Source organism: Lutjanus erythropterus, chromosome 3 (assembly GCF_056507025.1).
Source record: "Lutjanus erythropterus isolate fLutEry1 chromosome 3, fLutEry1.hap2, whole genome shotgun sequence".
Classification (NCBI taxonomy): domain Eukaryota; kingdom Metazoa; phylum Chordata; class Actinopteri; order Lutjaniformes; family Lutjanidae; genus Lutjanus; species Lutjanus erythropterus.
This window is the reverse complement of record NC_139319.1, coordinates 6738354-6765702: the sequence shown is the minus strand read 5'-3', so window position 1 is coordinate 6765702 and position 27349 is coordinate 6738354. Positions and strand designations below refer to the sequence as shown.

At 39.5% G+C, this 27349-nt stretch overlaps 1 protein-coding gene across 3 annotated transcripts; it reads right to left on the bottom strand.

The window, feature by feature from the left end:
- Positions 1–204: 204 nt before the first annotated feature.
- tab1 (TGF-beta activated kinase 1/MAP3K7 binding protein 1) lies at positions 205–27349 on the bottom strand. 3 transcript variants are annotated; one of them, XM_084714811.1, is made up of 11 exons: positions 27237–27349; positions 24728–24858; positions 24173–24326; positions 21414–21509; positions 20473–20608; positions 14145–14261; positions 11588–11699; positions 7501–7645; positions 5218–5431; positions 3569–3722; positions 205–929 (listed from the first exon to the last, which is right to left on the bottom strand). In XM_084714811.1, exons 1-11 carry the CDS (start codon positions 27267–27269, stop codon positions 704–706), a joined length of 1518 nt encoding a protein of 505 aa, XP_084570937.1. In that variant the 5' UTR covers positions 27270–27349; the 3' UTR covers positions 205–703. The 3 variants fall into 3 exon arrangements, with proteins under 3 accessions (XP_084570937.1, XP_084570938.1, XP_084570939.1); XM_084714812.1 differs by having other exon boundaries at positions 205–926; XM_084714813.1 differs by having other exon boundaries at positions 20473–20581.

Genomic DNA, 27349 nt, shown 5'->3' with positions numbered 1-27349 from the left:
ATGAATCGCTGGCAGGTTTCCAGAGGCACAAATACCTGTATCACAGAACGACACTCTGGATATATATTCATATGTCTAAAAATACATCTTATGTGTTGCAACACCTGACAAATGAGCCAATCTTCAGGTCTTGTGTGATGTAAATCAAGCCAAATGAACTGAAAGTGTTGCAAGTGTTATTATGAAGAGAAGCCCAGAGATTGATTCATTTTAAGATACTTTCATTAGAAATAAAAAAAAGTTATTTCAAACACATCCATTCATTCCATTTTAAGGCCTTACAGTTTATCATCATTCTCAACTCCACAAGTCTGTGAGATTCCTGTTTGCAGATACATGTTTTAACATCTGACAGTAAGGGCTACAGTCTAGATTACGTTATATTCACAATCACTCATGACCAGCATCTATTACATTAGAGCAAACATGATTTTGCGGTGTGTATTGACACCATTTTCTCACTGTTTCGGGGTTATTTTTTTGCCCGCTGGCTTCACCCGCTGTTTGATAGCAAGACTGTGAAAAACCCAGTCCGTCCTCCATGCGTCTCCATGCACCTTTAGGTCACTTATTTTTAGATATGATACATTAATAGCATTTCATCTGTCATCCCATCCACCTCATAAAATATTTGTCCCTTCTCAATCCGTGTGCCTCAGTCCGTCTTTATCCAGCTGCCACCCAGCACCCCTCCTTGTCCTCCTCACTGGGGTCCCAGCCCTCCCTGGGTGCTCTGGCTGTCACTGTGGTCACTTCCCCACAGGCGGTAAAACTGACTGAAGTCCACGTAAGGTGGGACCCTGCCCGTCTCGTCGGGCTGAGCCGCCTGGCTTCCCCTCTGGCGGAACAGGCTCCCGTCTCCCGAGCTGGAGCTGGAGCTCTGCGTCTGGGTGTTGGTGGACTGGAGGGTGGCCGTGGGGCTCTGACTGCTGGGGAGAGCGGAGGAATAGAAGAGGGAGGAGGAGAAAGGTGGTCGGTTGGGTAGGGTGGAGGAAGAGGAGGAGACAGGTATGAGGGTGGGAACAGAGGAGGAAGAAGTGGGGGTGACAGAGGAGAGGAAAGGGTCCGTGTCAGGGGAGGAGAGACAAAGGAGGGAGGTGGAGAGAGGGAGAGGACGGGGAGGAGGAGGGGTGGTGGAAAAAGAGAAGAGCGAGGTGGAGAGTGGGAGAGGAGGGAGAGGAGAGAGGGGGTAAAGAGGGGAAAGAGGGAGTTCAATAATGGGCTGCAGGATGTCGACGGAAGTTTGGCAGGTAGCGGGGTGGAACGTGCTAAGGGAGCGGAAAAAGGACAGGCAAGGACAGAGTGTAGGACACAGGATGGATATCGGCAAGTCGGGAGCCAATGAGGAAGAGAAATATAGATGTGAGTCAGACGGTGAGTGACAGGGAGAAAAAGAAGCAATCCCTGTGGACGGGTGAGCAAAAGGCAAAAACGGAGAAGGGAAAGTGCGCACGTCCAGCAAAACCAAAGCAGCAGCCATGTGATTGTTACTCATGTTCACTCAATCAGGTGGTTTCAAGCAGGTAACCTCACTACTAAAGGCTCATTCCAAACATACTGATGGAAACAGTCAGTGAACCATGTTTGTTATGAATGTCTCTGAATGTTGAATAGTCCAATTATCAGTCGGAGAAACCTCCATCGACTGAGATTCTTCAAGTCAGTCAACAGTCTTTAGTGTTGTCCAAAACTGTTTTATTGACTATAAAAATTAAAAATGTTATGCCATCACTGGGCCTCATGAAAGAACATTTTTGTATCACACCACGTTCGTACGAGCCCAAATTGTGTTCGTATCTGAAAGAAAATTAAAAATACGAGAAAACTGGTGAACGCCATAAGTTCTTTTCGATCACTCGTACGCGCCACTTAAGAACAAATCTGTTCATACGAGTGGTTCTTGCATGAGGGTCAATGTTGTGTCAAGTTTTTCTTGTGATATCAGTGGCATATACAGCCTGCCAACGCTTCCCATCCAGCTTGCAGAATGGCTACCGATGTAAGTATTGCAAATTTTGAACCATGTGTCTATGGAGACATTCCTGCGAAAAAATGCTGTATTAAGTTGCTGGTAATGCAAACTTAACATTCCCTACTGCTGCACTTCACATTTAAAGCACTTAACTGGCCACGGTTCATCAAAAATGCATGAACAATGGTCATTTTCAGCATGGGTCATCAGGGGATCAGTTTGAAATATTGCAGGGAGTAATGGAAGAGTGAGGAGCAGCCAGGAGCTGCAGACGACCAGCTGCACACCTCCAACTTCTCAGACCAGTAACCAACTCCAAACCGTTCACCTTCACTGTTCAGATTCATGCCTTGTGCAGCATAAATAGAGAGAAGTTGCTCACAGAATGGTGGAAAAGGGCAAATTATTGCCTGAATTCTTTATTAAAATGATGAGATGAGTTTGTTTTGTTGCCTCTAGAATTCTGTGACCTGCAGTTTTAACACATATTTGCTGTTAACACCAGTAATTACAGATGTCACAACTGCATAATAGCAGCAAAACTGGTTAAAGTTGATTTATATTTCCTGACAATTCGGACTGTATTTTGTAATTAAGTTTCCAGAGTTACAGATTTTAACCATCAGTCTTCAGTGAACTGCCTCCTTAGTTAACCTTATGGATTTCCTGTGTTTTTTTAGGTCTATTCACGTTGATATTTGAAAGCCTGCCCCCCACAGTGACTGGTAAGAAAAATTCTGGCACTTGGACAAATTAAGTTTATTACCCCTACAGTGTAGGTATAACATACGCGGTTTGCTTGTGGGAAAGACCAAATATTAAACTACTTTTCCAGCTGCACTTGATCAGTCTTCCCTTTCTAGTGTGCGAAAGGGGCCCTGGCACGATCAACAGAACACCTGGTGGTGGCACAATGGGGAGGTGAAAACCATGCTTACACATAAATAAGCGTAGCAGTGGAGGGACGCAGGGGAGTGAAAATCAAGCTCACCTAAAGTAAATATAGCAGGCGAAGGACGAGGGAGTTAAAAACTTTGTCTAAAAATACACCCAAAAATAAACTTGACAGGAGGGAGGGAAGAGTGAAGTCAGAATGAAGCTCACACTGAGTGAGGACAAGAGCAGTGGGATGTAGAGCACTGAGCTGCAACGATCAATCGATTATTAATTGGGTATTAAATGAATTGCCAATTATTTTGATAATCGATTTTGTTTTGAGTCTTGAAAACATCCATGTTTTCTTATTTTAGCTTCTGCAGTGTGAATATTTTCTGGTTTCTTTAGTCCTCTATGACAGTAAAATAAAAAACAGAAATTTTCACCATTTTATTTACCAAACAGCTAATAACCATCAGATGAATTGATAACGGAAATAATCGTTAGTTGCAGCCCTACGAGGGTGTGAAAAGGAGAAAAAAGTTTATGAAGCAAAAAACAGCTGTGTGACATAAAGCAAAAAAAATATCAAGCTAATTTGGAGCATGCACAGCGGGAAAAACACACAAAGTAAAAATCAAGCTTACCCAGATCAAACGAAGGAGTAGGAGGGAACCAGGAGTGAAAAGCAAGCAGGGACAAAAGACAAACCAAGCTTACCCTGGTGTGGGGGTGCCTTCCTCCAGGGTGGAGGCAGTGTTGGTTCCATTGGTGAGGGTACTCTGGGAGGGCATGACCAGTGAGAGGGTGACGCTGGTTTTACTGGTGCTCTGGCTGTTGTTGTAGGGCACTGACACTGGGTAGATACGTCCGCCTTAATAAAGAACAGAAGGTAAACACGGTTTTAAAAGAATAAAAGTTTAAAAATCACATTATATTGTTAAGGCCTGTTCATCTCAGGCCAGCAACAAGTTTAAGCTCAATTGTTTTGGAGTGAAAATGTCTGAGGTACACCAGTGTTGTATTTCACACTTTTCACAAGAACTATTATCAAGAAAAACACAGTAAAACTTGTGTGCAGCCTCAGCACAAAATGGGCACCTTGGGAACCTGGACTAAATTGGATTTTCTTCTGCCTGGACTTTGTTATTTGGACTCTTTGTGGTATTCTTGGCTGCACCCCTCAAGATCTTTTGATTTTTTTTTTTGTAAAGACTGGCTGCTCAAATGTGGATAAACCTGGTATTATTTCTCTTTTGAAGCGTAAGCTCTCCACTGGTGATAAGTTTTCAGTGTGGGACTGGTTTTAATCCTTGCCTGAGAAACCAACCCTAGAAATTCAATATAATCCAAATCCAACGAGACTTTTTACACTTTTGAAATTTTCCAGTATGGCTATAATTTAATTAGTCTTAAAATGTGAGAAGTAAGGATTCCCCTGTCAAGTTGTTTGGCCCTGATGTGAGTCCTTTATCAGCTTCTACCCCTCAAACAAGTCTGTTTTGTGTTGTCTTGTGCAATATTTTGTATTTTAACTGTTGTTTGATTGAGCTCTGCTATGTTGTTTGTGTTCTCTAGAATGCTCAAGACAAATTTCTCCTAAAGGCAGACAACAAAGTCCAATCTAATCTAATCTTTAACACTGGTTCCAGTCTGATACTTATATTTTCCTAAACGTTGATTAAATGTGCATCTGACACATTTAATAAGAGCTGCTAAACCTGGCACACCTTATTTTATTTTCTGGGCTACTTCATCCAAATACTGAAGGTCCTGTTTCAACACTATAAAACTGACAAGCTTAAATTATTTATATAATATTGATTCCTTAGATTGATCTTAAATTAGAATGATTCTTTTATTATAATGTCTAATATGGTCCAATACTATAAAAGTTCTAAAGATTTAAATACAAAAAGCTTAAACTAAATCTATAAAGCAATGATTTCCAACTTTGGGGTTGGGACCATTTAAGATGAATGAATGAAGTAAACCAAAAAATGTATTTCTGCTCTATAAAATTAAATTTTTAGGAGATTCATCTTTTCTATTTCCTTATAAAATACTGAGTAGTTTGACATCTACATCAATATGCATTATGATTCATAAGTATTATGATTCAATATTCTGATTCATTGTGATTTTTGTTTGCTTTTTGAGCACTAGAACATGGGAAAAAGATGAATCGTACTCTGTGACTGTGTATCATGAGTTAATATTTCAGTTAGTTTCATTTCAGCCACATCATTTGTATACTAAATATAAAAGTAGTAAATTAAATGAATTGAAGTAAACTAGCTGTTCTTGTTCATCAAGCCAGTGTTCACTGGCGATTTGGGCAGTGTGGAAGTCAGAATGCCCTTTCCTACCCTGTGTGGGCGTGAGCGCTCCATCAGCCAGCGGGTAGTTGAGCGTGCGGATGAGCAGGGTCATGTCCTCGTGCCGAGAACAGTAGGTCGCCCTCTGACGGCCGGACACGTAGACGTCGTGGTGCAGCCGTTTGACGCGGTCCACCACCGACTGAGCCGCTGCCTCCAGACTGGTCTGCTGGGCCAGCTCTGCTGCTACCATGGCAACAATTTCCTACAATGGACAGCAGAGAGGATGGGGAGGGGAGGTCAGAGACAGAAGGATTGTTGTTAGAGTTTAAGAACTAAAAAAAACACAATGAGGTTGAAGAGAAAGAGCAGGAAGTGAGAAAAGAAGACAGCAGAAGAACGCGGTGTTCCTACCCAGTTTCCATTTCAAAATTCCATTTTCCCGACTCACATTTCCAAACCTTTCAGTCACAATTCCCACCTACACTGCTAATCCTGCTTCCATAGCCTCTCCCTAGTAACAACAAGCATAATAAACTCCTCTCTTAATTCAAGCACAGCTTTCAAGAATTCAACAGTTAAACCTTTCCTCAAGAAATCCAACCTAAATTACTGAGAGCTACGCAATTACAGCTCTATTTCTAATGGAAAACTTTTACAGAAAATAGTTTTTAATCAACTTCTTATTCATTTAACCAACAAGGGCATTTTAGAAAAGCTCCAATCTGGTTATCAGGCAAACCACAGCACAGAGACAGCTCTACTGAAAGGTGTACATGACTTTGAATTACTGTTGATGCATGTATCCCAGACTCATGGTATCAAATATGGTATTCCTCAAGGAAGCATTCTCTGCCCAATTTTGTTCTCACTATCTATACTCCCACTTGAAAACATTAATCACCACCATGTCCATTACTATTTCTGTGCTGATCTTATAGCACTGCACATTCTTACTGTCTGTCTCACTGGCATTAATGTTTGGATGAGCAAGAACTTTTTAAAGCTAAAAAAGGAGAAAACTGAGCTTCTTTTAACAGGATCAAACACAGAAGGAGCAGACAGATTAAAACCAGCATCACAGACTTAGGACTGATTTTAGATTCCAATTCTTATTTTAACATTATTAAAACTTCCTTTTTTTAATTTAAAGAGTATTGCCAAAGTTAGACCCTTGTTAACTCTGAGAGATGCAGACATACTCACTCATGCTTTAATTACTAGCCATCTAGAGTACTGCAATTCCCTTTTTACTGGTTTACCCAAAAAGTCGAAAACGAAACTACAGCTAGCGGCCAGAGTTTTAACCAAAACCAAGAAAGGGAGTCACATGACCCGAATGCTTAAAACACTACACTGGCCTGTGACCTGTGTCTTTTAGAATTGATTTTAAAGTTCTTTGACTTGTTTATAAAGCTTCAAATGATGTTGCTCCTTCATACACAGGGGATCTTCATTCATTTTATGTTCCGGGCAGATCACTGAGGTTCTCCACCTCTTTTCTTTTAAGTAAACGTCCTGGTGAGAGAGCCTTCTCTTTTTATGCCCCTAAACTACAGAACTTATTTCCTCTGGACATTAGAAAGGCAAGCTGTTGGTATTTTTAAGAGGAAAGTAAAGACCCTTTAATTGTTAATTGGAAGTAACCTAAATAACCTTGGTCTTTTAAGCCTTTTGTATTATTCTGTGTCTCAGTGTTCCTTTTACTTAATTCTACTGACTTTCATTTAATTGTGTTATCGTTGTAATTTTATTCCTGCACCATGAAAAACATTATTATTGTATGATCTTTTTTTTGTTAAGAAATTCTGAATTTTATAGTTTAGAAAACAGAATAGGTACAATAGGCTGTAAAAAACTACAATATTTTCCATTCTCTCCTCTTTTTCCATACTTATCCAAACCTGGAATTTACTAAAATGAAATTCCATATTTTTCATACATTTCCATACTGCACAGGAGCCTTGAGAACAAGAGGCCACTAACAAAAAAGCAATAAAGTATAGTAGGCGAGAGAATGAAAACAGCAATTGATACCCAGAAGTAGTCAAGAAAACAGGATTTTGAGTGCAAGAAGGCAAAAGGAATAGAAACAGAAATAACAATAAGTAGAAACAGAGAGATGACATCAATCAAAGAGGAGGAATAAGGAAGAAGGACGGAACAGGACAGGAAGGATAAAGAGATTTAGATAAAAAAAAAGAGGGTTTGAGTAGGTGGTCTGCAAAAGAATAAGACAAACATTAATGCAGAGGTTAAGAAAAAGACACCAGAAAAAGAAACAGAGAGAAAGTGGTTGAGGTGGTAAGAAACTGTCAGGGTGAATCTGCTAACCTGATTGGCCTGTTCGGGGCCGTGGGCGGACTCAAGAGCATTGATGAGACCTTCTGACATTAGCAGCAAGAAGCCTGTCACACTGTCCAAAGACTGGCTGCCGTGAATCTCTGGTTCTGCAATGATTGGCCTCGTCTTGGCCGCGCTGATGGTGGAGGAGGACAGATAAGATACGCTATTAGACAAATTACAATCAAGGAGAGGGAAGCGGAGGGAGAGAGAAAGAGGGAGGAACCGAGACAAAAAGAGAGACATAAGTGCATCTGACCTAAATATAATAACCTCAGCTAATCTCACAGATCTAAAGAATCACTTATACTTTTGTCCACATCAAATTTCCTGCACTCTCTTTCTTCTAAGAAGAAAATTCTATAGAGATTCTATTGTATGTTTTATTGAGGATCATAATTGCAATGAGTCGTAGATATCTGAGCCTGATTTGCCTGGCCTGGACTGCAGACAGGAACAGGAAATGAGAAGTGTGAGAGAGGGGGCCCTGGATCATGGAATTTCAAGAGGCTCAGCTGGGGTAAAAGAGAAGCTGGAACGGAGTCAGATCTGATAATACAGACCATAATATGGAGACAGAGCCTCCACTGTCCAGGTAGTGCTGAGCATATACACACACACACACACTCACACACACTCACCGCTGCAAAGCCAGAAATCGAATCTACTTAAAGAACTGTGAGTCGAGTGGAACTCTGGCAGCTGATGAAACATTTTAATAGAAAAGTTTGACAAAGGATTCTTGCTGGGAGGTAAATAAAAGGATCTTATACAAAATATGAAGCTAGATCTAACAGACAAATAGCTTAGCTTAACTTAAAGCCTTACTACGTAACATTTCTGCATTCAAATGTCTAAAAATGACTCGACCTACAAGTTTTAGGCAGGGGTGAAGAAATGCTGTAAAGTAAGAATGCTTTCAAAAATATAAAACTTTATTTTTATTGATTTACAAATTGCAAAGTGAGCAAACAGAAGAAAAATCTAAATCAAATCAATATTTGGTTTGACCACCCTTTACCTTCAAAATAGCATCAATTCTTCCAGGTACACTTGCACAAAATCAGGGAGGATCATATTCAGGTGTTTGATTAACCAATTATACCAAACAGGTGCTAATGATCATCAATTTCATATGTAGGTTGAAACTCAGTCATTAACTGAAACAGAAACAGCTGTGTAGGAGGCTTAAAACTGGGTGAGGAGCAGCTAAACTCTGCTACCAAGGTGAGGTTGTGGAAGACAATGTTTCATGTCACAGGCCAGACAGGTAGTTATACTGCATCAGCAAGGTCTCTCCCAGGAAAAGATTTCAAGGCAGACTGGGGTTTCACGATGTGCTGCTCAAGCTCTTTTGAAGAAGCACAAAGAAACGGGCAACGTCGAGGACCGTAGACACAGAGGTCGGCCAAGGAAACTTGCAGCAGATGAAAGACACATTATGCTCACTTCCCATCGAGATCAGAAGATGTCCAGCAGCGCCATCAGCTCAGAACTAGCAGAAACCAGTGGGACTCAGGTACACCCATCTACTGTCTGGAGAAGTCTGACCAGAAGTGGTCTTCATGGAAGAATTGCATCCAAAAAGCCATACCTCTGACAAGCGACTAAACTATGCATGAAAACAGAGGAACTGGGGTGCAGAAAAATGGCAGCAGGTGCTCTGGACTGATGAGTCAAATGAAATGTGAAATATCTGGCTGTAACAGAAGGCAGTTTAAGTGTACCTAGAAGAATTGCTGTTGTTTTGAAGGCAAAGGGTGGTCACACCAAATATTGATTTGATTTAGACTTTTCTTCTGTTGGCTCACTTTGCATTTTGTAAATTGATAAAAATAAACAATTCCATTTTATATTTTTGAAAGCATTCTTACTTTACAGCATTTCTTCACACCTGCCTAAAACTTTTGCACAGTACTGTCTTATAAATTTCAATGTGTTACACTTACTTACATCATCCCAAATTTCCAACAAGGAAACGTTAAGTTTAATTTGTGCATCATCTGATTTGAATCCTTTTGCTCCTGTAGTTACTTTAACTTCCAGGAAAACACCACATGATTTGTCAAAGAGTGAGGAAGGAAGTCGGTGAGCTAGCAAGCTAGCCAGTCTATTGTTTAAACTGTTTGAATTGTTCACTTGTGATGAAGCACCATTATTAAATGCTGTTCTATGCACGTTCTTTAATGCACGTTCTGTCTCCAAAGTTGCCTCTGTAAAGTGTAAACATAAGGTTGAACCAAACCACCCAGCGCTCATGGGATGAGATTATGGGACAAGAAGAAAGGTAAAAAGAGAGATGTGCCACTAATCAATCATTTGACCAGTGTTGTTAAAATATCTGCAAAGATGGATATCTAACGATGAAGACAACAACTAGCCATGATGCCATGTTACTTCACAATCTCATAAACATCTCTGTTTTTGCATTAATTGAGAGAAATTACATATTGTGCATTTGACTAGAAACAAGTCCAAAGTTTAGAAAATCTACCTACAAGCACCTCTAAAGTCTAAGTTATGTCAAGTTTGTTTAGGCTAATCAGTATACCAACAGAAATCCAAAAACACGTACGAGTCTGGGCTTGTTGCATTGTGGTAACAACAAGACTCCAGGAATTCACCATCCTGGACCAAGAAATGGTTCCAGCATGTAACTATGCCAGGCTAGCTGTTACCCCCTGCTTCCAGTCTTTTTGGGAAGCCAAGCTAATTGTCTCCATGCTAAAGCATAATTATCACCTCAATATGAGAGTGGTCTCGATTTTCTCACCTAATGGCAAAACACCAAATGTAAGTTTATCAAAAACAACCACAAATTAAACTAAAATTACCACCGCCTGGTTGTATGCCTTCATTTTATATCCATGTCTGTCCAGATGCTGAATGAATTTAAGGTATTAAGTGTATTTTTTTGTAAAATGGAAGTTATCACTATATTGACATGATTCCAGTGAATAATTTAATAAGAAACATGCTGCACTGACTATAGAGAGCTTCAAGTGTTTTTAGAGAACATTATTATGTCACAGTGAAGTTGACCTTTGACCTTTTTGGGATATAAAAAATCATTACTTCATTAATTTATCCTGTTAGACATTTGTCTGAAATGTTGTCATGATTAGAGCTTGAATTCTTGAGTTATGGCCTTATATGTGTTTTGTGAATTCACAGTGACCTTTAACCTTTATCCACCAAACTCTACATACGTGGACATTTGTTCCAAGTTTGAAGAAATTCCCTAAAGGTGTTCTTGAGATACACACACAAATTCACTAGAATGGGACAGATGGACAGACAGGCAGACAACCCAGAATCATAATGCCTCTGGCCACTGCTGTCACTGGCACAGAGGCTTAAAAAAAGCGCAAGATAAAAGGATAAATTGATGATTTGATTGTGATTTGAAGGTGAATTTACTGTCCCATCAAAACACAAAGGTGTAGCAATGTTCTCTATGTTTTTCATTAAAGTTGCAATTTATAACCTAACCTTGTTACTGCTGAATTTTGAGCGTGACTGTCTCGCCATCTTTGAATTACTGTTCAGAACTTTCATGCATTTCATGGTAAAACGGAGAGAGAGAGGAACATTTAGGAAAGTAGATTTGCACTGATTTGTAAAAGAATTCTAGGTGATAAGAAACTGTGACCTTCAGGGGGGTTTTCTTTCTTTTTTCTTTTTACACTCACACTTATATGGTAGGGATGCACCTACTCATCTTATTCTCCTCTGATATCAATTCCAATACCTCAGCACAGTGTATATGCTGATACCAAGCACTGATCTGGCTCATGTGCTCTTTTTTCCCCTAAATTATAAATCTTATTAAAACTGACTGCATGGAACTCACTGGAGTCATTTTTACATAAGGTAGCAAGAGGTCAGGGAAAGCTGTGGCACTAAAAACTGCCCACTTTGCCTGAATGAACATAACTTGTTACAACAACTCCAATTTTTTGTCAAAGAATGCTTACATCTTGGCAACAATGACTGGTGCATCTCTAATAAACAGAAAACAAAATGAATGGTGTAAACAATATGTGCACATGATGTTGACTGGGTATTCTGACTTCACCTGAGCAAGTCGATTTCATTGTAGTTGAACTTGACTCTGTAGTCTCCGAGCCTCCTGGTGCTGCTCTGACCGGCAATCTGCCCAGCCTGTCTTACACGAGCCGAATCCACACCTGTGTAGAAAAGGGAGGAGAGGAAAAAAAAACATTAAAAACCGGGAGAGGAGGAAAGTGAGGGAAGACAGACGAAATCAGATCAAGGACTGCAGTATAACGACAGACAGAGGGAACGGGGGAGAGCAGCGTGAGATTTTGTACGGCGGAGGAGAGCATAAAGCAATAAGACAAGAGCAATGAGTAGAAGCAGGAGACGGTGGTGGGAGGAAGAGGGAAGGGGGGGTTGTGTGTTTGGAAGTGGATGAAAATATGAGGGGAGAGGTCACCTTCAGCTGGGTTAATGGAATGACTGCCATTTCATTTAAATCATTCAGAGAAGGGCCCCAACAACAGAATAATTATGTGACTCCCAAGTGGAGACGGGGAGAAGGAGACGGAGAGCTCTGCCTCCTCTGCTAATACTGTGGCATGAAATGCTGAGAAACAAAGCAGCATTATATTCATTACAGGTGCCAGGCTGCACCTAATGCTTCTTCCGCAAAGATAATCACAATGTATGTATTTGCTGTTACATACACAACCCTCATTACTGCACCATTAGCTTGGCTGTCCACCATGGATAGGTGGCTCCAAGTGTGCCTCAATGCCAGCTGGTCTACACTAATGGCTGCCTCTCTGTCTGCCACAGAATGCAATGAATTTAATGTAAAGTAGGGCTGCCCCTTAATAGTCTGCTACACCATTAGTCAGTGAGAAGGGGCTTACTGGACCAAGTTTTCATTTATCCGTTAACTGCAGAAAAGAAACACCTCAAACTCCATTCGGGAGCGATGCCTTGCCATCAGGCCTGGAGCAAAAACATTAGGGGAGTGTTGCAACACAAACATTTTCTTTCCTTGTAACACTGAACTCACTGACACACTGATGCTAAGTCATAGATGTGTTACAGTGAACTAGATAGGGTTTGCAAAGATGGCTCACATTTAGTCCAATGTGAGCTGCTCACCTGGCACAAGAGCCAAAAAAGCTTTCTAGCTTCCAGGTTTACTTCCTGGTTGTGTTTTCCCCACTGGCTCTCGCCTGCAAGTTCACACTTGGACCACAGACTTTGCATCATGATGACTTCAGATTTTAAAATAGCTTTTTTTCGACTCTACTGAATTAGTATGAATCTTCAATGGATCAAAATTTCATCGTAGAAAGTGTCATTTTATATTACGGCTCTTATATTACGGTGGTTTAGGGGGGTCAGTGCTTTCTGGGCTATTGGAGAATTTTCTGCTGCAATACCACAAAAGGTGACGAGGGAAAATTGGCAGCAAGGTGGAGCAGCAATGTCCTGTCTAGTTCATATTATATCACTATGTGCTGTGTAGCACCAAGTAGCTCCATCAGCTGTCCTATTAGATTTGGAAACAGTTTCCGAGATCAACGGAGGCCAGTGTGACGATCAGGAATACAGTACTGAACTTATTGACAAAGGCAACAACCAGGACACCAACTCAGGGAATGATGAAGACACAGCAGGTTCGGGCGGGGACAGGCAGGATGCACCAGCTGAGAAGCGACTTTGTTAATTCACTTATTCACTGTACTGGCTACTGTAAACGGCAATCAGTGTCTTCAACAAGTCCCTCCCTAGCTGCCTGTTCTACAGGAAACACACCACAAGCCAGCTTTAACAGGAGGCTCACTTTGTGCCCCAAAAATATATATATGTAAATAATTTCATTAATAGCATAACAAGCAATTGGGAAAATCTTTAGTAGGGGGCAGCCCAAATGTATTTGTCTGAATGTACACATGCTACTCTGCTAATATTATTTTTCTATACACCAACGCAACCAAAACACTGTCTATTTATCTATATTTAAGTAAACAAAAACTGATTTTTTTTTTTCCCACAGCTAAAACAAATCTGTCATTAAATTAAGTAATTCAAAACTATCTGACAGACTATTCAGTGACCACTTCTGGCTTGGTTAAGATTAATTTCTTTTTTGAAATTAATTCTTGTTAATACCAAAAAAAAAAAAAAGGAAACAGCAAAGTGAGCAGGGTACAGAAGGGAGGAAGCACCATTGCTAATAACGATGGTGACACAGGATGTTAATCAGACTATGTGAAATATCCTTCTCAGTAGGTACTGGGACGTGACTGACTCAAAATTCAGAATTACTTTTTTTTTTTTTTTCCAAACTGAGCTCTAATTAAAACTTGAGTGAAATCAGTGTCTAAAAAGAAGAAGATAAAATAAAGAGAATTTAAAAAATAAAAGAATTTGTGATGAGTCAAAAAAAATACGACCAAATGAAAGGTCAATAGTGCAGAAAAAATAATTAAAAACTAAACTAATTATAATTTTTAACTAATTAGAACAGAATAATAATGAAAGTATGGAAAATAAAACTCCACAAATGAAGACGTGATCAAACAGCGTATGTATATAACTGTGTTGTATCCTGTCGTCTTTGTGCGTCACTGTCTGTCTGTGTGTCTCACCCAGCACAGCCAGTCTCTGCAGCTCGTCTTCATTGTCTGTGCTGTGTGGTCGTCCGATCTGGAGAACTTGGTTCTGGCCATCGCTGCTGGACTTGCACAGCAGCGCCCGGTTTGTACCTGCAATCCCAGACAGAGACACAAGGATTCACAAAGAGGATTTCAATCTACCGTATCTGAGGATGAGACATTTGGCCTTGTAATATTTCCACACATTAATGATGCGGAGACAAAAATGCGGTGCCGATACTCTGAGGTGACTCACAGATCCAAACCCACGTCAGTGAATCAGTGAAGAAGACACTGTGGTACTTTTACAAAGCTAAATATTAATCACTGGATGATGAAGCCAGTTGCTGACACATAAGCTGGCCAGGGACAGCTCAATCATTAATGAATTTTTAGATCAACATTTTTGGGCCACTGAGCAGTAGCTTAATGTAGTGCAATCACCTCTACCCAAATTTTAAAGGGATATTTTGGAGTTTTTGAAGTGAGGCTGTATGAGATACTATAGAAAGGAAAATCAGTATCAGTTTAAATGTACCCTATAATATCTTCAATGCTTTACCTCCCAGTCAGACAGACTTTTCTGATGATATTATTGTCAGAAATTTTCCAGAATGTACAAAAAACACAACAAACAGTTATAAAAAAAATGCAGCACATATCACATTGTACCATTTGGATACAGATCTCAACTGGCAGCATACGGGTTTTGGATTAGCAACAGGATGGACTGATGTATAACAGAAATTTTCAGCCTGTTGCATTTGAATGGAGGGACTCTGAACTCCGACTGGCCTTCTGGAGAGCAGAAGTTGATATTCTCCTTTTAAAAACATGAGAAGAAAAACAAGATACTGTCACGAAGTCTGAGTATGTTTTGAGTTGCTTGAAAGGAGTGTGCCACAGATTGGGCAGTAATCTTTGCACAATAAGGAGTTATATTGGTCTACTGCTGCTTCAGTCTGTAAGTCAGGGATGGGTGGGGCAGGAAAGACATTACCAATCGCATATCACTCAACCTTAAGGACCCTGTCAACAGCAGTACATTGCTTACCTTCCTACACCGGCACTAATGCTACTTCTCTAAACTGAGGGCTGTGCCAACCACCATCTGCTGTAGGTAATACACTGACTATGGAGGAATACCTCATACAACCCCACTTAAAAAAAAAGAAAAGAAAAAAACAAACCAGCCCTTCAGCCTCTGAAAATGCCTGCTGTGGCTGCTGCTCTAACCTGCAGACAAGGCCATCCATTTCAGCCACTGAAATTGGAGTCTCATGTGCCTGTCTCTGTCCTCTTTGTAGGGCCCTGGGCTTCAGCCCCTGTAACCCCGTGTGTTAATCAGGTAGCTCTGACAGGACAAACTGCTTTTGTAGCGTGTAACAGTCCGCAGGTCACAAAATACTCTATATACTCTTTGATCATCCTCATGTTCATATGTGCAAAGTAACTGGTGCTTATCTGAAAAACAATGGCCAACAAAGCCTGTTGTATGTTCATATACCCTTGACTGCCCTCCCACACACACTCCCACTCTCAGCATATCAAATTATGGGTCATACGACCTTAACTGTCAACTATATTTCACATCAATACACAGCTGGAAGTGCTTTTTAGAGCACACTTACTCGTATGTTAAAACCTCCCTGGGATTCATGTTCTGTCAACTTTGAACTCCTGACCCTCACGCAACGGGCCAGTGGGGAGACGGTCCTCCTTCCTACTCGCTGCTAATTACTACGCCCCAACCATTTTCTGCTCTGTGCCACGTCCTTGAGGAACAAAAGAAAATGAAGTCCCAGAGAGAGGGTGAGGGGCTCTTTTCCATCGCTTGGTGCAGAATCAGAAGACGGAAATATCTAAAACGCTACATTTAAATGATTTACACCCATAGAGTGTAAAGAGTTACTTTGAATTAGTGTAGCCTTACAATAAGATTCATACACTTGATTAATGATTAAATCAGGCAGAAGTAAGACTTTTCACAGCGTTCGGTTACATGAAACAAGCACAATATATAGCAGCTGGGGTCTCATACTTTATGATTAACTTTGATTCTAAAAGAGAAATACTTCTAAGGAATGGCTGTGGCTCCTCGGGGTTGGGGAGTGTGTGTGTGTGTGTGTGTGTGTGTGTGTGTCCGTGTGTGAATGTCTCCCACAGTCTCATTTGAATTTCCTCACAGTTAAAGATCTAAAACGGCCTGCTGGTTGGTGTAGTAAAATAATAATGACAAATGTTTCTCTTCTGTTCTGTGGCTTAAGGAGTCAGGTGGGAATCTGTACACACACACACACACACACACACACACACACACACACACACACACACACACACACACACACACACACACACACACACACACACACACTACCATGCTACTGCTGCTATAGCTGTTGTCTGCGAGAGCCTGGGATTCCAAAAACAATGACCACCGACATTTTAGCTGTGTTTTGAATAAAAAGAGTCGATACGATTCCAACATCTGTCTGAAGGCCAAAGAAAACAGAACCTGTGGGAACAATCTTTGTAGAAATAAACACAGTGTGTTAAGCACATGTTTGCTCGCCGGGCATTTTCATCTCGTCTATGTGAGGCTTACTGATTTTGGTTTAAGGTAAATTAGCATTTATTTTTGTAATTTCTATGAAAATAATGTTGATTAGAGATGAGACCAATTTGGCTCCAATATCGGTATCAGACTTGCAACAACAATCTGCATTCAGATCCAAATTCCACAACACCACATTTTCTACATGTAAATACTATGATAAAGCAGTGTGAATTCAGAGATGGTTACTGCTTTTTACTTCTATTCCACATTTGTGGAGCTGCAACAATTAATCAATTATTAATCCAGTACTGGATTAATCAACAACTATTCTGATAAATGACTGATCATTTTGAGTCTTTTTTCAATTAAAAAATGTGCAAATTCTCTGATTTCAGCTTTTTAAATATGAATATTTTCCGGTTTCTTTACTCCTCTCTGAAAGTAAACTGAATATCTTTGGGAAAAAACAAGACATCTGTGGATGTTAACATGAACTTCAAGAAACTCCAATCATTTTTGAACATTTACCATCATTTTCTGACACTCCTGACACATTAACCATCTATCTGATGAACTTAGAAACTAAACAGCACGTTCATACACTATGATAGCAAATGATAATTTCACTCCTATTTGAGTGTAATGTAAAGGACAAACATTCCTCATTACTACAAGGCAAGACAGTTGTAGTGAAGAAATGCATTAGCCACCTCACTTATGGTGAAACAATAAACGGCAGAAAAATGACAATTACCAACAACAAAGTCATCATAAACACTTGACATATACATTATTAACACTAACAGGTAGTAGCAATGTAAATTACAAACACTAACGAACAGTGACATTTGCATTTTGGAACAGAAAATAGCAAACCTGAACTCTCCACAATGCATCATGGGAAATTAATGTAAATTAGGGCCTTCTCTCAGCCTATCAGCTGCACATAATCCTACAGTGCCAAAGGTTGAAGGACGCCATGACACAAGCTTTTCAGACTGAAGTTTCAGTCTCATGTAATCTTACTAATAGCAATCATAATAACAATAATTATAATAATAATAATAATGATAAACATCAAGAAAAAAGAGCGCTGGTGTCAGGATATTATCTGTATCGGCAGATATCCAAATTCAGATATTGTAATTGGACCAGAACTAAAAAAAAAAAAGTGGATTGGTGCATCTCTAATATGAGTTATGTCAATTATTCAGCTCTTTGTGTGGATGATAAGGTCTGTACCTATAGGTGCAACTGTTTGTGTTTGCCTGTCCGTTGGCCAGATTATGAACAAACTACTGACGCAATTTTCATTAAACTTGGAGGAGTGTAGCATGGGCCATGGAAGAACCCATTACATTTTGGAGCGGATCCAAATCACGGGGCAGATACACAAATTATTTTTCACTTTTGTTAACAATGATCGGACATTTGGCCAGAGAGGTCTGCTTTCTCCTAGTGCCCTTTTAGTTAGTACAGGAATTTGGGCTGAATGATTTGGGATATTGCACTTGGCCATATTTCGTTATTAAATAAACAAATAAGACAAAATGATTTATGGATGGCTGATACCAAATCCAGCCCTTCCACACTCTGCCTGTAGCTGATGCTGTGCATCCAGCATTAACTTACATGCTGCTAAAAATAGCACTTGTAGAGAAGCAGAGGAGCATGAGAGAGATAGATGACTTCATACATGGGCTTTCCTGGCTTAAACTGGGGGTTGACAGCACCTCTGTTATGAGAACAAGATGATGTCATGTACCAGTTGGTAGCTTTAGAGGTAATGGGCAAACACTATATCTGCAAGTATCAGAAAATAAAATATAGAGATTTGGAGATTTAAGAGCTTTTCAGCGCCAGTTAGAATGACATATCTCGTCCTGAGGTAGCTGACCTGGCATTATATGTATGTTTCCACAATGTTAGTGCCTGCTGAGAGTTTTTCTAGAGCTACTTTTTTCTGTTTTATTAAGCAACTGTTTGGTCTCTTAACTACAAACAAATTTCTTTAGTAGAATGATTCTGTTGCTCATGTTTAGCATTGCGTGACACTGATCGAATTGTATTTGATGAATGAATTAATGAAAAGGAAAAAGAAAGAGGTGGAAACTGAGACTGAAACTTACAGAACACCCCTATTTGCTGACTGTTTGGTGATAATTTGTTTTGATTAAAGCGTAACTGCAATGAAACAAGGAGCCCCGATCTTCACCTCTGCATGAATGCAGCCAGTTAAGTAAGTTTGAAGCTGACATATGAGCAGCCGATGAGGACAACAGAAAAAGATGGAAGGAGCGTACTGCCCTTCAGACATCACCAGCCCATGGCTTCACCTGTCCCAAATGCAGAGAGGTCTGCGTCTCACGGATTGAGCTTTTGCGCACGAGGGAAAAGCCACCAATGGCAGAGCGTAACCGCAATGAAGCTATCACCTTAGGGTTCCTACACATTTTCCATTTCTAAATTTCAGACTTTTCAAGACTCAAATTTCCACACTACTTGATAGATTTTTCAGATCATGTTTGAAACCTTGCTTCCTTTTCCCATTTGGAATCCTCACCCAACCAGATCACATCTTCGGGATTGTTGAGCCAGTCACTGGAAAACCTGCATTTACCCAATGTGGCTGTTTGGACCTACGCAGAAAGTTGGACAAAAACATCTCTGCCCAAAGACAGAGCACTACCTATAGGCTACTTGGATTAATATTTTCTTTAAACATATTTGCTAAATATTAAATTACTGCCCTCCTTTTTTATTCTCCCTTTTACAAATAAGAGATGAAAGTTAGTTGAAAAAAGTTAAATTACAAAATTTTTCACAGCGTCTGTGCAACCTTTATTCACTGCCATAAGGATATGGTTTCCTTCTGCAGAAAACATAATATGTTTACTCTTGTAACAACATTGCGTAACTCATTTTATGTTATTAACTCATTTATATTCAAGAATAAAGAATAGGGGCAATAGTTTGGAAAAGCACACATTTTTCCATACTATCTCTTCTTTTTTTCTAAACTTATCCAGACCTGGAAATGACTGAAATCAAATTCCCTACTTTTCCATATTGTATAGAAAATGTAAGTACTAATCATTGCACACACTCTGTTTCACAATTGGGAGGGCAGCAATAAAACATAACTTTGCTTTTAACATTAATAAACATCAGGAAATGTCAGACCCTTGTGTTATTATTAATAGAGTACAAACAGCTTCAGGGGAGGCTCAATGACAGGAAGAATAGCCACATAGAACAGCCTTAATGTGTAATGTGTGTGTAATACAGTGTTGAGGTATTTTACTTGTTTTCCCACTTTACCAGAGTCAGAAATTAATAAATGTCTTTAAACAGACCCTTTTCGTGTATTTGGTGCAGTCTGAAGTTGATGACTCTATAGATATGCAGGGATTGAGCAAAACTAGGTAAATACAAAAATAAAGGCAGGGTGCCTTTTTCCAAGCTTTGTCTGAGGGGAGGCCCACAGTCCCAGACTTTGAAAACCCTTGGCCAATATAAATTCACAACCAGTCCAACAAGGCAGTCTCTGACTGGGATATTCAAAGAGTGGCAAGACCTAAGCCAAAACCTGTTTAAGCCTGACATCTACTGGTGTAAAGCAGATTCTTAAGTGACCATCTCCTGTGGTCTGTGGTACAAACCATATTATTAAACACTACCATAATGATGAAAATTTAAGTCAAACAAAAAACACAGTCAGAGTTTTGTTATCAAGAAAACCTGAGCATGTGTGTGTGTCCATACCAACATTGGCGATGTAGAGCTTGTTGTTGAGGATCAGTGCCACCACGGCCGTAGCTCCTCCTGACACCTCCTGCTCCAGCTCCTTCAGACGCTCCTGCACCTTCTGATTCTGAGAAGAATGGTGGAATGACACATTCTGACCAGCCGAGAAGTAAAGACAAAGAAGGAGAGGAGGAGAGGGGAGCAGTGAGGAAGATGTGGTGGGAGGAGGAGGAGGGAGGGAAGAAGAGGAATCAGCAAGAGTAGGCAGATTGAAGGAGAAAAAGAGAAAATGAGACAAATGATAAAAGGGGATGTGAGAAATAAAAGAGCATTGAGCAAGAGAAAGACAAGACAAGATGAGAGGCAAGTGGAAACAAGAGGACGGGGAGGAGTGATGGAGGAGGAAAAAAGAAAACAGGCAGGAGGTGAGATGAAAACGGATAAGATGAGTAAGAATACACAAAATAGTGAGTGATAGTGACAGATATGCAAACATGACAAAGTGTGAAAATGGAGAAAAGGAGATTATGACTTAAAGTTCTTAATTAACCACCTCAAGCAACAAAAAGTGACTAACATCTTACAAAAACGCCCACACCAGCAACAATATTAGAACTGAATATAACACTTTGTAAAGTAGAGATTGAAAAAAAAAAGATACTGTGTGGCAGGAGGAGAGAAAGATGGACTGAGGAGGAGAAGCGGAGGCAGAGGAGCGAGGAGAGCTGGATCCAGAGAAGGAAAACTGAGACCAGCTTATCTAATGAAACAGGCTGATGAGCCCAATTAGAACATAACAAGCTCATTCTCCAATGGCTGGGCATTAGCTCACACTAATGCCCAAATCTGCAGTCGCCATGGCAACCAACCAAGAACTCCTCTTCTCAATTTTCAGCTTAATCTGTCAATATGCTTTCCAGAGTGCGAACATGTGTGTGTGTGTGTGTGTGTGTGTGTACCTCGTTGTGTGGTACGAGGTAGTTGGACAGGTGAGCTTTCTCAGCCAGAGCATCGTCTATCGTCTCGAAGTAGCTCTTCTCCACCACATCAAAGGCCTGCGACAACAACAACATGGATGACACAATGCTGCCTATTATCCAGGTCAGTTGTGCAGTACACGAATGCCAAGGACAACAATATCATATATTGAATGAGGACAATGTTAGCCTCCAAGGCACTTGTGTTCAGGGCCTCATTACAGAAAATGATCCTAAATGCTTGTCTTATCTACACTTAAGTTTCAAATAAGGCTAAGTCATATTGCTATTATTTGCCTGAAATTGCAATTATGATAAGCACTAAAATTAGTGAGAATGACCATTTTGGCATTACAATTTTCATTTTGACTGAAAAAATAAACTATTAAAATCATGATGAAGTGACATTTGTTGTTTGTACCAAACAAGCATGTTTTCTTTCATTTAGAGAACAACACTTCTAGGCTAAGGCACCTCTGCAACACTACAGTGCCTCATTATAATGCTGTCTTCTCACACATTTTCAAAAAACTGCGATTTGCTTTGGGTTCTGCGATTTGGATACAGCACTTGGGTAGACTGTGAGTTCAATAATTTTGCAATTAATTGTGCAGCCCTAGTTTCAAAGATTGGAAAACTGATCTTCTCATTATAAGAGCAGTTCCTAAACTCACGGCTGTGTTGTATCCTATCCCCAGCCCTCTTATCTTAATTTAGGAAATCCTACTTGATTCTTCAAATTGGCATTCATCCTGTCAAACTGTTTTTAGAATGCACAAAACAATGTTTGTATCCTTGACAACGGCCGTCTCCCCTTACTTGTCACTGGCTACCAATATATCAATCAGGCTCAAGCTGCAACTGATGGTTATTTTCAGTATTTCATTAATTACTCTGCCAATTATATTCCTGATAAATCATTTAAGTAAAGTCAAATTTATTTATATGGCCCCAAATCATCACAGAAGTTATCTCAAGCTCTTTTCATATAGAGCAGCTCAAGACTGTACTCTTTATAATATTATTTACAAAGACCCAGTAGTTCCCACCAAAGGCAAACACTAAGGTGACAGTGGTGAGGAAAAACTTCCTTTTTAAAGAAGCAGAAACCTTAAATTTGCTTGAAAAATGATTTACAGATGACCAAAAAATTGGCAACCAGTCGTTGCAGCTCGTACTCTGTGCATGTATATGTAAAATATGTAAATATATGCTTTCTAACCAACTACTTCAAATTATATATAACATCTGACCTTTGTAAGAGGCACTTTATAGACAAGGACAAAGGTTTCTGAAGTGATCCCTGATTCAGAACATGTTCCTGTGTTTATAGCACTTTACAAAACTATGGAACCAGCATGACAAATCAACTCCTGCCAAATGCAGAGGATTTTGAGCAGAGGCTAACAAATATGAAACAGGCTTTGTGCTTAGTATGATTAGTTTTATAATCTGTCTTCATTTCAAACACTCATTAGGTCCTCACACAGTGATTCTTATGCTCTGTCCAAGGTTAACATCCCAAATGCTTTCACGTGTCCTCGGCCAATTTCACTGCCGTGTTTGAAACAGATTTCTGAGATGATCCCCTGCTACCATGAGAACACAATAAACTAAGTGGCCTCCCTGGCCCGTCCAACTGTAACGTCACATTGGAGGCAGAATTTGGCTCCATACTGCTGAAGCTACAAGGCCTGCAAATACAGATCACAGAAGATGTGCAGGCGGCATGCTGCAGCATAGTGTGATGTTATGTCCCATATGAGGTGTGAAAATTTCAACTGACGTTAGCGGAAACAAGACTTTCAGCTTGTTTTCATAACCCTTTAAAAAATATTTACAGTAATACCCTTCTGCTTTCATTGCTTTAATGAAATATGTTCAGTTTATTGTTTGACAACTTCTGTAATTCTCTAAAACTGACAGTCCAACATTTGTGCCAACTTCATGCAGTGATAGTGTAGATTTGCAGAGGAGAGAAAGTAAGCAGAGCTTTTCCTATGTTTACTCGTGTCCAACACTCTTTCTGCCTTCCAGGAAAGATACACACTGCACACTATTATTCACATACTTAAACAATTATCAAGACTCATTTGAAACATTTGTGAACACTTCTGCGTTCAGAAGTGGCCAGACAACAGAAAGTAAATCTTTTCTAGCATAAACAGCCCTGAACACTCAGAACTGAAGGTTCTGAGATACAGATGCCAAATTAGCATTTGAGTGTTTCTCATTTGATCATAACTGAAAATATATGCTTGTTTTAACTCTGTGTTTACATGCATTATTGATGAAACTAAGTCTAACAGCTTCAGAAAATATTAAGTAACACGAATTTAGTTGTTACCTGCAGTTACTCTGTCCATTTAAAGACCTGTCCATTAATTCTGGAGTGACAGTACTTTGAAGTTTGTTTCTGTAAGTAGAGATTTTCTAGACATTTCTTCATCACCATGTTTAAAGTGATGTCTGCACTGCTGCTGTTAACTTTAAAATCCAACTCCACTAGGCATCCATCAAAAATAGATTAGGTAGTATAAAATATCAAAATATTAATTAGACAGGTTTTTGATAATAATTTAGGGAAACAATAAGTATAATAAAAAACATGTAGAATAATCAAAAAAATAATCAATAGATTAATCATTTAAAAATAATAGTTAGGTGCAGTCTTAATAAATACATTACACTACTTGTTTAGTAATCATTAACAGATAAACGTGTAATATAAACACACAGACCTGTGTGAGGATCCTGCGGATGTCGTTGTCTGTGTGACTGGAGTTGAGCTGTCCCAGCAGCAGTTCAGCTGTCAGACACTGGGAGGCAAAACTGGCCACTCTGCTGCCATCATAACCGTTAAAAACCCCATACAGGAAACAGCCGTCCTCCGTTCTGATTGGTGGAGGAAAAAAAAGACAACAAACGTGTGGCTTCCTTTTCACTTCAGTATGGGAAGACAGCGGGACTTTGAAAACCAAAACATCTTTCATCTGAAACTCCTAAAAACTGAAAAAAAAAGGACTGTCATGCATTCTCAGTAAATTGAAAGGTTCAGAGGTCAGGACAATATCGTGACACATCAGCCGGTTGAACAGCGGGTAGTTTTATAATATTACATGTGAGAGGTATTTATTTACTATATGACATTCGCATAGGTGACCCTGAGAAAAGTCAACGTGGCATCTGAGATGCAGGCAAGTGTGACACTACTGCTTTTTGTCTCTGTTTGTTTTTCCTTTTTTACTTAATTCCCTGATCTTTTTAAGGGTTTCAGCATTTCCAGAGTGTCTCACCTGAACCCGAGGTGTCCATCCTCGTTGGTGTGGCTCTGAGTTCCTTTACCATCGGGGCCGTACACGCAGTTGGGTGCAGTGCCGACCCCGCACATCTGACACAGTGGCAGGTCATCTGTCCAGCTCTGATGCTGTCAAGTTAAAAAGAAGAAGTGAAATTTTTTTTTAAAAAAAAGGCATAAGTAGTGAGCTGCATGTGTTAGTATAGATTAGCCTGGTACATGAAAGTTCTGTTTGCTTAAATCTGCTTTGAGTTTCATTTCTCCTAAATAAAAACTCCTAATTATGCCACAGATACCATTTGAGAAGTAGTTTTGTTTGCAAAACAAGTAATAATCTCAGTCTAGAAATTAATTCCCACAGGAAGGGAAAAAAGAAATGATAAAACTGAAAACTTTTCTAGGGATTACCTGCTGTCATTTGGCGAGTGAGTGTTCTCTTTTACATTAAAGCGGGCTGCAATTACATGCTATTTTCATCATCGATTATTTTTTACAATTAATCCATTATTCCTTAAGTCTATAAAATGTCAAAAAATGTCAAAAAAGTTCATCATAATTTACCAGAGCCCAAAATGACATCTTCAAATTCCAACCAACAGTCCAAAACCCTAAAATCTATTGTCATAAATGACAAGCAGCAAATCCTCATGTTTAAGAAGCTGAAAATGGCAAATTACTGACATTTTCACTTGGAAAATGAGTGAAGCTATTAATCCATTATTAAAATTTAATTTACTCTATGCTTGAAAACATCTCCTTTGCACTTGTGCCCGATTATCTCTGAAGGAAAAACAATTTGCAGGTGTTTCAAATGAGGCGTGGTTATTGTTTAAGTAGGGGAATAACAGCACACATTTTCAGTCTCCCCTGGAGGGCATTCATAAATAACCCTCAACACTCCTAATGGAAGAGGCTGCGATGTCAAATCAGCATTTTTAGTATTTCTCATTTGATCATAACTGAAAATATATGCTTGTTTTAAATTTTAGAAGTGGGGCTCCCCTCTTGTTTACATTAAAATCTCAGATTTTGCTTTAAAAGAAACAACTTTAGAAGTGAGACTTTTAATCAATTCACCACTCTGGAGAGTAAAAGTCTATGTCTCACTCTTTCTAGAATATGAATACGTTAAACTACCTGAAAGACCCTTCATCTACTATCATCACTGATTAGGAAAAAGCAGCAAATCCTTACATTTACGTAGCTGGAACCAGTGTAACAGGTTGACACTACTAGCCTTCAAACAGGGTAGCAGGGGAAACTCAAGGGTTCTTCGGCATTATGTGTTATAGTATATAACACGATTATTAATCATCAACTATTTTGATTGGTCTCAGCGTTGTTTTGAAACAAAAAGTCAAAATTCTCTTCTTAAATGTGCATTTTCCCGGTTTCTTTATTCCTTTATGGCAGTAAACTGAAAATGCATGACATTTATGGACGTCATTTTGGGCTTTGGGAACCAGTGATTGACATTTTTTCACTATTTTCTGAAATTTTAGAGACAAAACAACTAATGGCTCAATCGATGCAATAATCAAAAATGAATATAATTGCTAGTTGCAGCCCTGGTAATAACATTTATTATCAGGAAAGTTTCAAATAATTGCCAAAATGACTATGTAGACATGTATACATGCTTATACTATACATAAGCTAACTTAATGTGAATCCATTAAATATTATGCTAAACTATTTGGATTGTTTAGGCTATACAGTAAACAGTTGTCTTTACAATACACATTGAATGTTGTTATTCATTGCTGCTTGTTATATATTTATTCGCCTGGTTTCCCACCTACTTGTTTATGCATAGGCTTTGTTTGTTTGTTTTCTGCTGTATGTTTACCTATATCTTCCTGTAAATTGCTCTGGGAACTGTGTGTCAAAATTTGAACAAACTAAAGCCGATTCTGATGACGATATTAACTTTTAACTCTCCACGCCTACTCTGGAGACGGACATCGTCTCTGCATGGGGTCATTGGGACCACAGGGTCCAGGATAAAACGATATGCGGCTGTCAGTAACATCAGGAACCTAACAGGCGTTAACGTTTGGCACGATTTTTACAAATGCAAAAATTAGTAAAGGGTTACTTTAAACGATCATTGCTAACTACAAGTTAGCTAGGTCAGTTAATCAATTCTGAGCCTCAGCTACTTCACTAAAGGTGTGTTAAAGATATGAAGGGCGCTGCAAAATAAACACTCTCCCTCTTTTAGTAATCTCAACTGCCCTTGCTAATCAGACACTAATAAATCCCATTATTCTGAGATTAAAGTTGGTTCAGCTAAACTGGCTAACTGTTAGCAAACCACTAAATAAGCTCTTCTAGTTAAAGTAGCTAGCAGTAGCATCACAGAACGACACGAAACAAAACACAAACACAAAACAAACACAGACGACCACCGGGGGAGAAAAATGAGACCAAAGCCCCGCTTTAGAGTAGTGCAACACTGACATTACAGGTTAATGAGAGTGATAAATAGACGTGTTTTCACTCACGCTCTGCATCAAATTCCTCCGCTGAGCCGCCATGTTGGACGGTAACGTTGCGTTCAGGCTTCATCACAAAGTCAGAAAACCCAGTGTCGATGTGGTAAACCCACCTGTCATTG

Coding starts and splice junctions, on each gene's coding strand:
- tab1 (XM_084714811.1), bottom strand. CDS start 27,269: ATGGCGGCTCAGCGGAGGAATTTGATGCAGAGC. Junction 24,859..27,236: donor GGAGGAATTTGATGCAGAGC/GTGAGTGAAAAC, acceptor TTAACTTGACAG/CATCAGAGCTGGACAGATGA. Junction 7,646..11,587: donor AATGAAATCGACTTGCTCAG/GTGAAGTCAGAA, acceptor CTCCACCATCAG/CGCGGCCAAGACGAGGCCAA.